This window comes from Buceros rhinoceros, unplaced genomic scaffold, assembly GCF_000710305.1.
Source record: "Buceros rhinoceros silvestris isolate BGI_N320 unplaced genomic scaffold, ASM71030v1 scaffold45620, whole genome shotgun sequence".
NCBI classification, from domain to species: Eukaryota; Metazoa; Chordata; class Aves; order Bucerotiformes; family Bucerotidae; genus Buceros; species Buceros rhinoceros.
In genome coordinates this window covers 17504-33628 of record NW_010391048.1, presented here as the reverse complement: position 1 = coordinate 33628, position 16125 = coordinate 17504, and the positions used below count along the sequence as shown (strand labels likewise).

The 16125-nt window shown below is 40.1% G+C and overlaps 1 protein-coding gene across 1 annotated transcript in view; it reads right to left on the bottom strand.

The window, feature by feature from the left end:
* Positions 1–344: 344 nt before the first annotated feature.
* Positions 345–16125, bottom strand: part of LOC104488163 (transcription initiation factor TFIID subunit 1-like) — a 33154-nt gene continuing 17373 nt past the window's right edge. The window contains exons 22-38 of the mRNA XM_010139802.1: positions 15348–15589; positions 13862–14075; positions 13429–13594; positions 13049–13260; positions 12706–12814; positions 12391–12489; positions 11514–11691; positions 10082–10149; positions 9584–9706; positions 8364–8456; positions 8204–8288; positions 7619–7686; positions 7416–7532; positions 3357–3455; positions 2921–3074; positions 1972–2149; positions 345–942 (exon numbers count right to left, since the gene is read on the bottom strand). Of these exons, the coding sequence (XP_010138104.1) occupies positions 726–942; positions 1972–2149; positions 2921–3074; positions 3357–3455; positions 7416–7532; positions 7619–7686; positions 8204–8288; positions 8364–8456; positions 9584–9706; positions 10082–10149; positions 11514–11691; positions 12391–12489; positions 12706–12814; positions 13049–13260; positions 13429–13594; positions 13862–14075; positions 15348–15589 (2422 nt within the window). The 3' untranslated portion in view covers positions 345–725. The remainder of the gene's footprint in view (positions 943–1971; positions 2150–2920; positions 3075–3356; positions 3456–7415; positions 7533–7618; positions 7687–8203; positions 8289–8363; positions 8457–9583; positions 9707–10081; positions 10150–11513; positions 11692–12390; positions 12490–12705; positions 12815–13048; positions 13261–13428; positions 13595–13861; positions 14076–15347; positions 15590–16125) is intronic.

Here is a 16125-nt window from a genome sequence, read left to right as displayed (position 1 = left end):
AGCGCGTCGTTACACTGTCCCGAGTTTCGCTGCCGTGAGCGGTGTAGCGCGGCAGAATGCCAGGCTGAACCCCGCGGCCTGGCTGCACCTGCTTTCCCGGTGACTGACAATGAGGAACGTCCTAGCAATAGTGAGCCGCCCTGAAGATTCAAACTACCAAATCCTGATTTCAGGGACTAATTGCAACTTTTCTTTAAAAAAAAAAGTAGGGCAGCTGTTTAGTGAAGTATTCAAAATAGTTAGGTGATTAGCAAAAGCAGTCTGGAGAAAGACTTGAGACAGTGCGTTGATGGTGTGGTCCCAGAGAAAAGCCTTCCCTTTGTGAAAGAAAAATCGTGTTACAGTTGTTTTGACAAAAGCAGGTATTTTATTCTGAGCAAGCATGTTCTTCCTGACAGACATGCACATATCCAACAAGCCAGTATTTATAAGAAATTACATCTATAAAGACTGAAGAACAAACCATTAACAAATCTTCATCTGGATTCTGAACTAGTACATGCTGCAACAACCCAAACCTTCGGCGGGGTATTCTTGTCTAAAGCTTATTTTTCACCATTTACTCAGTCACAAGACATGTTTTATAACCAATTAAAATAGTACATTAAAAATCGACTTCTTGTTAACGCAGTCGATACTACACTGTTCCTGACACCAAACTGGGACAAGAGAAATTCATGAGCCAAGGGTAGCTCAGGATGACCCATCGTCTCAGGAAAGGGAGTCTATTCATCGGAGTCCAGGTCACTGTCTCCTGCAATGGAATGAAAGTCCTCACTGTCTTCCTCATCCTCAGACAGACGGACCTGACTTAATACGCTTGGCCCACAGCGCTGCTGTTCTTCCTCTTCCTCCTCTTCCGAGATCTCATACCCTCCAATGCTGCTGAAACTAGTGTCTCTTGTGTTGGATTTGGGGTCTGGTTCTTCATAGCTGCCATAGCTAGAAGAAAGAAGATAGTCTTACTTTCATCCTTTCAAATCAGATGCTGATACCAACAACTCTGTACTTAACTCCTGTAAAAGTTCCTCAGCTTGAAGTACTTGTGCAACACTCAGAACCACTTCAGCTGCATTTCAGTCCAGTCAATGGCCAGCTTTTTAGAATAAAAAAAACAGTTCTGCTCATGAAATAATTGTCCACTAGCATCCTCAACCCACTCCTATATACTCAGGGCGGGAAAAAACAGACGGCTCCAGCAGCTCCCATCCGTCACCTTTACTGCAGGCAGAAAGGGAGACAACCCCTTACCATCTTCTCTAGCATTTTCTGCTGGCTATTGCCAAGGTACTGGGCTGGACCCACCATTTTCCCGACCCAGCAGAGCTACCTGTAGGATAACTTACCAGGCAAGTATCAGTAATAGCATTAAGGGACTGAGTTTCACGAGTAGAAGAAGAGAATCTAATGCCAATACTCTACAGAATGGCCAGAGAAGGAGGAGTAGGTCAGTATTCTCTCAGGCAAATGCAAAAACTTGAAATTGATATTACTGCACTAATTCCAAGATACAGAATCACATTTTTCTATTCTTTTGGACTTAACTAAGCAGTTTTCTTTTAAGGAAATGCTTATTCTTTGGAGAAAACAAAACAAAACCCAAACAAAACCCATGAAGTTAATCAGCTAAATCATTTCTTACCTTCAAAGGCATTTTGTAATTTCCGAGACAACCTATAAAAACTTTTCTCTGACCTGCCTTCAAAAACCACTACGTACAGGAAATCATCTAACTTACGAGAAGAACATTTTTTAAATTTAACTAACATTTTTATTAGTGAAAATCTAACAAACCCAAATTTCTGTTGATAAGCAGTAAATCATAATTATGGTTGCAACACTAAAAACAGTGACAAATTAAAAAAAATGTGAGATATTCTTCAGTTTGTTCTGGTAAACACTTCAGAAATCTCTAAGGGAAGGCATTTTGTTTTGAAGAAGTGTTTTAACAAGACTCTCAGCTCCGATTACCTGATATTACTGTCCTCCATAACATGAGATGTCTCCCCACCGTCGCCTTCGTAAGACATCATGCTTTCGTCATTGTCCATGCCCATTCGTGTGTTCTCTTGAAGAACATGAGGCTGTTTAGGTCTCACTGCACTGGGCTCCACATCCGAGTCACTGCCGCTCTCACTCAGCTGGATAGCTGTGTCATAAACCCACATTTGGTCACAAACCAGGAGTTTTGCTCTGTCAGGTACATATTCGTTGTCTTTGTGCAAAGGCTAAAATAACGACTGTAAGAACTGTGTATAAAGTGGGGTCCCCACAGGGTAGCAGAGAGGGTATCTGGGAGGTGATACCACTCGCTGGGTACCCAGTTCTGCTGTTACTCACAAGCAATCTTGTCACCACCATTACTCAAAAAGGTCTCATTTCCTTGTCTACTCTGGATAATTCCCCCTTCTCCTAATAATTTTCAAGAGCCATTGCTGTAATCTTTTCTGCATGGCAAGCTTTTTAGTAAAACAGAAAAAAGAAGAACCTCCAGATAGCTCTTCCTGTTCTTGATGACATTGACCGCACGGTTTCGCATTAAAGTAAGAGTTGTGCTTTCACTGAACTGCCCATTCCTGGCTCTGCACACCAAATCATAGTCCCCGTCTTTTCAGAAGTCTTTTCATTTGGAGTTTCACTTTATGAAATAAAATGGAACAGATCTTGTCTTAACTCTGCTTTCTTTTGTCTCCATATGTACAATGCTTCTGTTGCACCCTGTTTCAGTTCCATTTATGCTCATCCAGTTTTCTCATCTTGCCCTTCGGTCTCTCTTTTGACTACTAGGCTCCCTGGCCTACGTATCCTAATGATGCTCTATGCTCTCTACTGCATGTTTTTGTGATGGAAGCATGAGAAGATCAGCTGGGTTAGTGAACAACCAGCTCCTATTCAATCTTTTATAAAAAAGGACACCTACATGAGAAAGGATTATCTCCCTCTTCGTCACTCCCATCATCATCATCATCCTCTCCATCTGACATGAGCAAGTCTTCATAGAGGACACTGGCCTGGGGCTGCTGGGTTGATCCTTCTTCTTCATCAGCAAGGTCACCATCTACATCTTCAACTTCCTAGGTCATACGCAACAGGCATAGGGAAGATCAAACAACATATAAACTACTGCTGCCATTTCCAGCATGTCTATTATTTATCACACTGCTCATTCTGAAGAATTCACTCATTTCGTAATGCTAACATGTAAAACTGCTTTTAAGAGTCTAGCTGTTGTTATGAATACTGCTGTCTTTCAGGGTGGCAGACACAGCAGACAACCCTTATCCTAGGGGAATTTCTACCACAAGTGTGCAAGTCAACACATAGACTGTAGCTGGAATTTCTGTAGATATACTCACTGGGGCTGGTGTCTTAGGTTTCCCATCATCATCCTCATCAAACCCTTCAATATCTACGTCAGAGTCTTCCTCGCCCAGCCTACCTCGCCCCTGGCGCATCTGAATAGGGAACACAAATACCATTCCTCAACACCGTTGAGGAAGGCACTATTAGACATAAACCGAAGGGCATGACTGACATATGGACCGCAATGATGGGTGCAGGAGTACAGGGGAGGGAGAGACAAAAAGAAAAATACAAGTACATCGCTCTCAGAACAAAGATCCTTTCTCTCTTTATTCCACAATCAGAGAGCACAGTGTCCACATACTTTTATCCTGATGCACTCAATCTTGAAAAGGGAACCTCCAGCCTTACAGCACCGGAGTTCCTTGTTTACCTGTTCTTAGTTCAGTCACCTTGAGTCCAAGGTAGAGAGGACAGGCAGATTCTGTCCCAGTGACTATAACTTGAAAGTCTATAGAAACCTTGGAGACTTCTCTATCTCGAAGGCGTTCTCAAAGCTACATATAAACACAGTAATAGATGGAACTATTCATATCCAATCTCTGTGTGTCTGGATTGCTCAGAACAGCTCTCACTAGTCTTTCGGATACCACCTTGAGTCTCATGGCCCTTCTCACTTTTCTCCTCCTCCTGGTAATTATTTTCATGGTCATATTACTGCATCTCCTTCTGCTATTCCGTCTCCTTCAACAATTTTTTTTTTGTTGTTGTTTAATACAGAAAACTAAGAAAAAATATTCTATGGTTACTGTAACAAGTTAATTTATAATGAATTAATACCTTTACCCTGGTTTCTTTGGGGGTCTTTTTACAGTTATAAGGTAACTACAGTGGCAACCATCTCTTCCTAGGTGTTTATACAGCTTCTAATTCTCACTGGATGCAACTATAATAGTCTAACTACCATCTTCCAAAACTGCAGAATATACTTCACCATTTCCCTATTCACAATCAACAACAGATTGCATATTAGCCCTTTGTAGCATGAGTCACCAGGTTCCTACTCCCAGAAGTAGTGAAGCAAACAAATTATTTGGCCTTAGGCAAATTCTTTTGTAGCTTTTGATTCTCTGTTCTTTGTTTTGCAGTGTCTCAATTCCCAGCGCTCTTTAAAGTTTTCCTTTTCCCTCAGAGCAGTCAAAATGAAGGTATCATGTGACATACTGAGGCAAGTGTTGGTATCATACAAATCAGGTCTCCTGGAAACAGGAGACATAACATTCTCAGGCACTGAACTGAATCTAGAACAGTATCTTGAGAGGCAAGACTAGGATTTCAGGACTCAACACAAAATGCGTTTTTTGGCACAATGTTTATATTATTAAACTGTTTAATCAAAATAAGCTATTTATTCTTAAAGAACAAACATGGTAAAATGCAGTGGCTCATACCCTCACATTTGAAGTTTGCCCAATAGCAGATTTTAAAATAGAAGTCAGTACTTCTATACAGTGCAGTCCTACAGAGGCCAAACTCGTAAGTGGACTCCAAAAGGATTAGACAGTTACAGAGCTCAGGCCTCTCTGCAGCTCATCAATACAGTGGTGCTCACGCAACACCAGTTTGAGGTGCCTGAACAGCCAATTGCCAGAAGCAGAGAGGCTTCACTGTAAGAAGAATCGCATTGTGTTCGCATCCACTTACTGCTGGTTCCTGCCAGAGACACAATACCTGATTACATCAGCCTCTGCTTTGACTTAGCGTGACCGTTTTAATTTCCACTCCTCCAATGGAAATGGTGTTAAAACCACAAATGCTATCTGATCTGGAAAAAGTCTATCACACATGAAATAGCAAAGCTTGAACTTTCAATCAAGTCTATGTAAATCAATGTCTCAACAGTCCCTAAAGCTGACAAAAGCAACAAAAAAAAGGAGGGGAGGGGATGGATAAAGTGTTCTAAAATTCAGTCTGTGGTTTGTATACCAGTTGACCTCTGAAGAGTTAATAGACTACAGATTAGGATTTTTACAATATTACCTTATAATACACAGTTTATATATCATGACAATCCTGAAATGTTAAAAGCAGCAGCAATACCATTTAAATTAGGCAAAACAAGCTTCCTAAGAATTTAAACAGACACGTAAACCACGGACAGCTCTCTACTTGCTGTATTTGCTTTTTATATCCCAGAGCCCAGCTCCTGAAGACACATATGGGGAGATAAATATTACTCATCACAACTGCATTTGAAATAAAGGAACTAAAGACAAGAAACCATCACCAGACCTGCCATCTGTGACAAGTTTGGGAGTGTGGGTAGTTGGACTGTAACACCAGCCAAGAAGCAGAGGGAAAGGGTGGCTTCCAGATGACAAATTCAAAGGAGGAGGCTCAGGAAGCTCTCTGCTTTAGCAAGCACAGAGAAGCAGCAGACATCTAAACCAGTTTGCTGCTCAGGCCTCTTCTCTCTAGATCACTGACTTGGAAAAAAAATCAGAACAGGTAATACCACTCTTGGGAGGGAAAGAATGAAGAACGATATTTTTGTCCTGCATTCTCTGATGTATTGGGATCATCCTTGATTCCATGTAATCTTCCTTCCAATGTGTCAATAGATAGTTGCAACAACTGACCACCAAAGGCTGCCCTGCAGCTTGACAGTTCTCACTGCCAGGAAGGACGTTTCCCGTGATACTCAGTTTCAGTATTCCCATGTTGAATTCAATCATCATTCCTAGCATTCTTTCTAGCTTTCTGAAACACTGCATTTTGGGTTTGGTGGTGGTTTGTTCTTTTTTTTGTTTTTTTTGGGGGGGTGGGACGGGGGGTGAAATGGATGGAGGATGTTAAATATTCCCCCAAAATCATTACTAGTATGCTATCCTGGCTCCAGCCATGTAATCTTTGTATACTTATTGCCTAAACAAATTTTAGGGTAATTTTTCTCTTTAAAATAATCTTTATCTTAAATTGTTCCTGAACTTCAAGCCCCTTTTTTCTGCTCTGACTTTATTAAAATTAAATGCAACTTTCCAGCTTAATCATACCAGACTTGCACAAAATAGAGAAATTATTGGTCTACAAGTGGGATGAACAACTGCAAAGAAAGCTTTGCTCTGTCTTCCTACACCGGGTATACAACATTTAAATTTTGATCATTTAGTTATTAGCAGAAAGATCTCTCCCAAGGATGAACTTCATCAGTTTTTCCAAATGAACAAAAGACACATCTCAGAGGCTAGGATGACATTCCCTAAACCATTACCTAATTTATCAGGCAAATTCCAGACAATTTTATTTTTCTGGAACGGACTTGTCATTCCTTGTGAAAGATTTTTACCAATGTTTTTAAAAACTACCGAACAGCCCAAGGCAAGAAGAAGCATAGAAAAAGAAAAAATAGTCTAAATAGCTAAATAAAACTTTGTCAAACTGTGAACACTGAAAAAGCAGTCTGGCATACAATCTCCAGTATAAATTATGCTTCCAACTTGATCTATACAAACTAACTGAAACACACAATTGTCTGCTATAAAATAATGAGGAAGTGTAAAAAAAAAAATAATTATTTCCATTAGAACCAAAATAAAGAAACATAAAGAATTCCACCAAAGAATGCAGAGGAGTCATACTTTGCTGACCACAGTAGGCAGTTTCTTTGCTTGTAGCAATAAACCTCTTCAACAATACCTCCCACCAGTCAGCTCTCTGGCTGCTTCTCAGCACTCCAGTATTGATGTTTTCTTCTTCATGTTCTCCTTATCTTTTCACTGCTTGCCTTCTGAGGGTTTTTAATTGCTACACTTGCAGAGTCTTTGAATTTCCACCCAACGTTCTACCTGACTGTACAGAGCTCATCTTGAGACCAGTTTTGCAAATTGCTTGGGAAATTAACTTCTTTATCTTAGGTATCACACTCTGAAACATCATAAACACTTCTCATATTTATCCTTAAAAAATAGCTAACACACCATCCAACAAGATACTCTATTTAAAGACAAACTGCATACAGATGGAGAACAGTAAACAAAGAGGCACCTCTAAATCAAATATCCAAGAGACTGAAACTAAAGGAAAGGAACTGAAAACTTTGCTTGGTCACTTGCCTGTGGAGTGCAGGGACCAGGGGTCATAGGATCAAGACTTTCTAGATCTGCCTCCTCTAGTGCTGCTTCCTTCGCAGTAGAAATGTCTCTCTCAAGTTGAGTCAGGTGCTCATCATACTAAGAACAAAGAAGCTTGCTAAGGTTGAGGAGCAGAAAATTCAAGCATAAAAAAAAAAAATATTACAATACAGTTGTCCACATACCTCCGCTAAAGTTTGATAACAGATGTTTACAATCTCCTGGGCTGTTTTTGTATACTGACTGTCTGGCCCTGTAGTAAGAAACAAATCTCTTTATGCATTCTGACATTTGCACAATTCCAGCAGCTAAGACAGAAAGACTGGTTTTGTTTACGCAGTTCTCATGACACAGGTCCCCAAATCCCAACACCTTCTGATCTAAGGAGAAATATAAAGCAGGGTTCATATTCAGCTAATAAAGAGCAATGAGTTTGCTCTAGCATTCAAAATATAAATTAGGAGATAAGAAGGTTGCACTCTGTTAATCTCAAGGAAATTCCCAGAAAAAAAAAAAAAAATCACTGAAGCAGAAATGCTTGCTAACAAGTAGAAAATCCTCTCCAAAATGTAACTGCCCCATTCTGCACAAAATGTGCACAAGCTAAAGCACCTCATGACAGTGAGAAGATCACTGTTTAAGCATCTCTTCCCAGCAGGAAAGGCTTAACAAGATTCACAGCTTCAGGCTTTGACAGCACTATGGAACAGGTGCCCAGATGTATTCACTTAAGTACAGAAGGCACCTGTAGCCTTATTTTCACCACCTACCATTGTACTTAATGCTGTTGGCAAGGATGAGGTTAACATCATCCAGGAAAGTCTCTCTGTTCTGGTATTTGTGTTTGGAGATATTCTGGAAGAGATTGGCACCCAGTAAGTAATCAAGTCTAAACATCTCTCAAGTGGCTGTCCAGTTCAAGCTACACACCTTGCGGATAGTCTCGAGATCCATTGGGTTAGCAATCACCTTGTAATAATCAGGAACAAACTTTTTATTAACTGGATGATGAAATGGCCAAGACTGAAGAAAAGAAAACAGACAAGTTTAGAAAGCTGCTGTGTAAAGTGTTTTACAGTTTGAGCTACCAATTTCATAAAGCAAATCTCTGGAACTGATCGACACTAACAATGTCTGGGAAGTATTTAACACAATCCCTCTTGAATTCAATCATTTAGCTTCAGGAGGAACACAGAAAAAGAATCTACCAGTTGGATTTTTAACTAGCCCTGTGGATACCCATTTGACAGTAGGAACATGTAATACAAAATAATAATCAACGGACTTTATTTAATACCAGTATTTCCTCTACAGCCTAACTGCAGTGTCCAGCAAGAACACTCATTGCTGTGCAGTAAGTATAGAAACCTAGGTGCAATCTCACAACAGGGGCTACATACACCAGTTCAAATAACAGTTCATCATCATGGTGTGACAGCACAGAACTCTAAAATCTGTTTCTAAACATGAGAAATGAGAACTTGGTGACAACACAGAACGGAACCATCAAAGTTTTAAAGAGGAAAGGCATTAAGCCCTCTTTCATTCAGTCTAACCACTACAGACTCTTGCTCCCTTACCCCACTCAGACACAATACACATTACAGCTGAGTGACACTGAAGTCCTTACCTGTGCAGCTTTATTTGGTAAGCTCAAAGTTGTTTGCGGGTTTTTTTTTATTACTAACAAACTAGTACAACATTGGGTAAACGTGATCCATTAAAAATCAGCTTGTGTTTTGTTTGCACCTGAAATCTGTACTTAGCAGAGTGCTTTGAGAGCTACCAAAGCAAGTGCTATAAACAGCAGAAAGGTATGTTTTATAATGATCATGCTTAATGAAAATCAGTGTCTTTATACTAATGGGAGGTTGAGATTGATACAGGCACGATAAAGGAGTAAGAACAGCAGGGGGAAAAAAAAAAAAAACCAAAAACCCCCAGAACCCAGTCTTCACTTCTGGACCTTTGCTCCAGTGAAGGGGGTGTGAACAGCTGTGTCTGTGCCAGTCAGAAAATCACAGGCCAACTCCCTGACAGAGAACTCTTTTTAAGTGTAGTAACAACCACAGTGTAAATACACAGCCGCAGGACTATAATCAGCACATTTTGCACATCACACAAACACATGCTCTACTCAAGCTACATACATCTGGAACTGCCATCATCTTTTGAGTGACAATGTTATCCAAAATGAAGGAGAAGGCCACTTGATCATCATCATCCAAGAGGGGATTAATTGCTTTTTCTAGTCGAGCCAGTTTATCTTCCTTCTGCAATAAAAGTAAAGAACATCAGTGGCTGACGCTACATTAATAACTTAATATCAGAATGCTCTGTCCGAAAGAGACTTCCATTCACTTTGTTTTATGAAGACACTTAAAAATAACGGGAGATAATAGCCTACATACATACACCTACAACATAAAGTAACTAGAGTAACAAAGAAGCATCTGATTTTTTGAGAAAGACTCCAATGGGAACTGTTTAAAATTGAAATACACTCCAGGGTGGAGTGGAGGCAGGAGTTCCCTTATTCTTCTACTCTCCTTAAAACCTTGTGTTTTGCCTACCCACATCCTTTATCCTCGAACTCCCTGACCATCCTTCCCTCCCCACGCTGACCACAACTCATTCACAAGACTTGCCTCTTTTAGCTTTTCATCACACAGGTCCAGCATGGACTGAGATATCTGTGTCAGTGAGTGCTTTGGCCCTGCAAACACACAGAAGTACAGTGAGATACTCTAGCCTATTTAAAAAGCCGAATTCTGTCACAATATGACTTAATCTTTATTCCTAAAGCATCACTGATTATAGTTCTATCACAGTTGGGAGTGTATCGTCAAGAATATTCTCAATACAGTTAGTTTAGTATAGATTTTGTATGAGAAAAGGTTATTTGTAGCAAATATTCATACTTCTGGAACGCATTTTGTTAACGTTTGGAAGCCGAATGGGAAAGCAGCTGTGCCTGTGGAAGACTGGCCTCTAAGCCCTCCCCCTTTGCCAAACTTTCAGAGTGTAAGTCAAGAAATTTCTGTTCCCTTCACTAGATCCAGTCAGTGAAACAGAACTGCTAAGGAAGGCAAAATGGACATTTAAGGACTATTCAGAAAATCAGAGCTTTAAATAATTTCACAATTCCTCAGACACGGAAACAAGTATCTGCAACAGAACTATGAAAAAAATACCATTTTTTAGGATAAAACATGCACTTAGTCGTCAAAATAATAAAGAAGCAGTAACAGCACAAAACCAGACCTGTCAGTGTCACCCCAAATGCTGCAGAGCCCAGAGAGACTCAAGACAGCTGGGAGGTTTATCTGTCAAATGAAAACTTTTTGGACAAAGACCTTTCTATCAGAGTAGCAGTCAGAATACAGCTGACCTATAGTTGCTCAATGAATCAGCACTTTTCCCCAGCAGATGCATAATCTACAGCAGAATTTATGCTTTTTTGTTTATTTAAACTATATTTCTGATCTTCCCAAATGGCGAAAAATTTATTGCAACTAAGAACCAAATATGCAAAATAATTAAACTCCACTCAAAGCTGCATGCTCCAAGACAATGGCTTCAAAAGCTGTGAACTATTCCTATTTGTATTGAAAGATCCATTCACTAAAGCATAATATTGAGAAAATAAGTTCACAAGTATCTCCCCACCAACCCATGTCTGAAATCAAAAGAGGGACACTACTGAAAACAATGTTTTGCTCAGCTTCACCCTAATATGAAGGGGATATGCAGGACTTTGCTTCAGTGCAGTTTGACTTAATATATGCACCAGTGTCTTCAGTCATCGGTAGGTTCATAACTCAACTTCAGTTACTACACCACCTTTAGTTATTGTTAAATGCTAGGGTCCACTTGTTTCTTATGTATGAATTACCTCATTAACATTAACAATAGTCTTTCAGGTGTATCTGGAAAAAAACATCTATTTATTGTTGCCATCTGACAGTGAATTTATTCTGCTTTTCTGTTGCTCTCATTACTTCTAAGACATAAATATCCATACCTCCTGCAAGTACAACACATTAGCAGGAACAGAGTTTCCCGGCATTAGTAGCCTACCATTGTATGTGGCACTGTTCTTAACAATTAGTTCCAGATGTTCTCTGAACTCTTCTCGGGATGGGTACTGCCGCTTACGAACATTTTCACGCAGGGTCTGCAAATCCATGGGCCGAGTAATAATCTTATAATAATCTTTGACAACTTTTGGATTTACTGGTGTATGAAAGGGATATGTCTGAGGATGAAAAGGAAAAAATTAATTCTTATTAACACAGTACTAGCACAGCCAACCTCAGTTTAACCTCCACAGTTGAATAGGCACCAATGTATAAAACCTTTACACAATCAGTTCCTTAACTGCACCAGGGAAAATAAGATAAGCTCAGCCCAAGATGGCTAGCTTCTTCTATTTCTTCTACAAAATGTTCTGCAACGTGTTCTTTTTATAAAAAGAAAAACCTCACAAAGAATTCACAGATTATATTTTTGGTTCTGCAGCACAAAACTCAAGAAACTGAACTTTAATTTCTCATTTTAACTCAAATCTTCCATTTAATTTTTTGATCTTTTTGCTAGTTTCTGGTAGAATCAGTCAGAAAGTGAAGTACACAGTTCTCTCCAGCGCCACCTATGTAAGTATTCCACTTTCGTATTTGAAGTGTTACACATCTTTCCCTGGTTTTGTTGGGGGGGAGGGGGGAGTGTGTGTGCGGAATCGTACCCCAGGCTTTGAATATGCATCCATAAAGAACTATTCAACATTCTTTTCCAATATGGACACTTTAATCTCAAAAAAATCCTGAGCTAACTTAAGAAATAGCGCACACCAACTCTGTGCAGAACAAGGTCTAGTCTAATTTTGGCGTTTACAACACACAACCTACTTCGACCATATTGCTTAAGACAGGTTTTTAGACTCATAGCATAAACTCACATTAGGAAGATCCCTTATGTCATTGATGATGCCCTCCAAGATGGATGACAGCGTCACCATGGGATCTGTTCGCCGTCGGTGGATAGATTTATGAGGACGCTAAAGAAATCAGAGGCAGAAAAATGAAAGCATTTCTAAGATGAAAAATTTTTACCCACAGAAATCCTAGGAAATTTAATTTTTTAAATTTATTAATTTACTGCGCAGGTATATGAGTTGAATGCGGAAGATGAGCAGGAGTAATAAAGAAATTGGCCTATTCGTACAAACAGAAACAGAGATGCTGCAATCAAGCTCAGTAACATCTTCACTCACATTCAGATAATCACAGTGAACAGTCGTCCCTACTCGCCGCTTCTTCTTTGGAGGAAGCTGCTGTTTAGGAAACTTCAGGACCAGTGATTTCCTGCGAACCTCATCCGCACTAGGTAGAAACAAAAAAGCGTAATACCTTTACATTCTCCAGCCCTCTTGGGAATCCAGACTGCTTCTCCCCCAGCATCAGCTCTAGTCCCATCTGCCATAACACCAAATACGCAGTTGGAACACGCTATAAAGCCCTGTCACTTTATTCTGGGGATTAATACACGAGTATTCTGCACTGAGGTCTAAATAGTTTTTTCTTACTACGCATCTGTATCTCTGCTTCTTCCTTTACCTCTCAATCAGTTGTTTTCCCAGGACAATTTTTGTTCCTTCTACTTTGATGAGTTCTTCATTGTCATTGTGAATAACTGTTTTTTCCAGCTCTTCCTCCTGCTCCTCTGTCATTGCAACAGGATTAGAAGGTGGGGCATTTGTTTGGTAGTAAAGAGGGCAAAACTTATTAGTCCTCATATGGCCAATTGCACCACATGCTCCACATTTTAGCTGAGAAAACGTAAGAAAGATGACACATCAGAATTCATACATAGGCTCCTAGTTTAGAGGCAAAGTATCAATAAAATACCCTAGTCAGACCTTTAGTACATCACTAAAAGAGAAAACTTCTCCCATACCCAAGACCTGTTAACATGCTTTACATATGGATATGTTTACTTTCAAGTCTGGACGCTCTTTCATTTTCTTGGGCTTCTTTTCTGGAGGACCCTTGAGTTTCTCTTTTTCCTGGTTCCGTTTTAATCGCCGTAATTGCTCCTGGATCCTGCGCCGCTCCTTACGCATTTCCTCACGGTGCTGTTCGTCAAATAGAGCAAACTTTCGTCTGGGGGCGGGGGGGGGAAAAACAAGAAAACGAAACAAACAAAACACATAAGTTTTTCACTTGAGTTGATGATTTACCAGGTACTCTTCTGCCAGGTCAATCACTACACAAAAATTCATAATAGCCGCCAAATGGACAGCCATTAAGGATATCTCTCTACAGAATTACAGTGCCAGCTTCTGCGCTCAATTTACATTTCTTCAGACTGCCAACTGAATGAAGTAGTCCACAGGCAGAGTTAAAATGAAAAAATCATATAAGTCTTACATGAACTCTTCATCCTTGGTAGTCCGTATTCGGCAGTAGGCATCAATAACAGCAGGCTTCCGAACTGTCTCACACCTCACATATTCTTTCCCATCCTCATCTCTAAATGTGCGATAGATTTTCAGACGGCGGCCAGTGGCAGAGGAATTAAGGCTGGTTACAGAGGCAGTGTCATCATCTTTGTGAGAGTTTGCTGAGGCTCCTGAAGCTGATGCTACAAGAGAGTGTTTTATTTGCTTTTAATTTCTTTCACATTGTAGAAACTTCACTGTTTAAATACAGAAGGTAGTTTTTGCTTAAAAACCTAAACAGTAAAGTCTTTCCCTTGCTTGTTCATGTTCTCTTATCATGACATATATCAGTCTAAAAACAAAGGTAAGCTACTGAATTATCCACACGGATTATAAAGTCAGAAGGAACAGCTACGTTCACCAAGGTCCAACAGGTGCCTCAGTTCAACCTGTAAGGCAACTGCAACACGGTCCTACAGATTGCTTATATTTACAGTGGGTTGATCATAGCAATGGAGATCTGGCAGAAACTGAAGGTCAGCAAATATCCAGTTCTCCAGCTAGTGTCACAAGCACTGAACTAGCCTTGTCTCATGTGACCACAGAATCTTTTCAGCACCATCAGTAACTTTGGTTGAGAGATTTTGTTCAAAACAACACTAGGTATCCTTTCATAAGGCAATAATCATCAACAAATCTTCCATATATCCCTCACCAAATTATTCCAGTAATTATTTAATTAGTGATTTATTCCCAGTCTTGGTTTTCAACAGTAATAATAATGTTGATCCAGATGCAGCAGAGCAAAATGTTGCTAATACACATAAAACAAGTAACCATCATGAGCATCATCGTACAGACAGAAGTTCATTCACAGGTCAAACACTTCTACTTGCCAGTTAAAGATGTGTCAAGTTCTCTGTTAGACTGCACTTAAAATAAATGTGTCCAGGACATCCAAATCTAGCAGGTGCCCAATTACCTCCCGAACACATTGTTACAGCACACAGTATAGCAGACGCTGCTATGTGCCTACATACTGTGCTTACCTGCTTCACATACACAAGAGCCAGTCTGAGTACCATAACCTGGTTACAGGAATTGTTTGTGAACACACCTTGAGAAAACTGCTCAAAAACAACACCCCAACCACAAGGGGAAAAAAAAAAACAAAAGGAAAATTTACACAGCAAGCAACAGTGAATATCTAAAGAAATACCACAGGAAGTTTATAGTTCAAAATAAGCAAAGCTATGGGGCAAAGAAAACACTTAAAAGGCATTTTCAGCCAGTAACTGCTCAGGAGAAGGAAGAAGTCCCATATAAGCAGGTCTATACATGTAGAATGTATAGATTCCTTCATCCCTGTAAGGAATCCATGCTCTCCTCTGAGAGGCCAAATCAACACTCTTTGCAGCCTGACACAGAGTTCTGCAACCCTTTCCAACAACATTCTGGTGGCTGCTGTTACTTACACAGCCCCTTTTTGTCTCTCCTCTCCTTTTTGCCCCTCTCTTTGTCATTGCCACTGTCTTCTCCCAGAAGCATCCTTTGCAATTCCTTTCGTTCCTGCTCTTCTCTTTCCCGAGAGAGCTGAGAACTAGTTTTCTTGTTCTGTAACATATTCTCGATATTCTTTCCCATCTCTTCAAAGTCACTGTCTTCAGCTGAGCTGCTATCTGTGTCTGTTGACAGGATCTCAGTGGATTCCAGAACCCTGAAAGAGGAAGCATCTTGAAAGTCAGTTAGCTGTCCTCCCCTCCCTGCCCCCCCAAAAAAAAATTCAGCCTGTTACCTTTCCAAAAATACAAAGGTAAAAAGAAAGCAAAGGTTTGAAAATTAATGTTGCAAATAACTACTATAAGAATAAGCATAATATATTCCCTTCTCAGTCCTCCTGTAATCCCCGTGTCCAAAAGATCAATTGTTCCAAGCCAATCTTCTCCACCAAGCTGATCTCTTCAGCAACAGTACTATGTTCCCTCCTGATTCTTAGGTCTTAGGCCAGAACAAGGCACAATGCATGATTCTCCCTGCAGCTCTAAAGAATAGGACATAGAATTGGTAGCTGCTACTCAAGAGAAAGATGGCAAATTGCTGTTAACAAAACAAGAGAAAGAAGGGAAGTAGGGTAGTGATCTCCTCATGTGTGGAACAGTGGAATTTCTCATGCCATTATGCACGGCAGACTATGCAACGCATTCTAGTTTTCCAAAAGTTCTATGACAGCAAGACACTAAGGCTAACCCATAA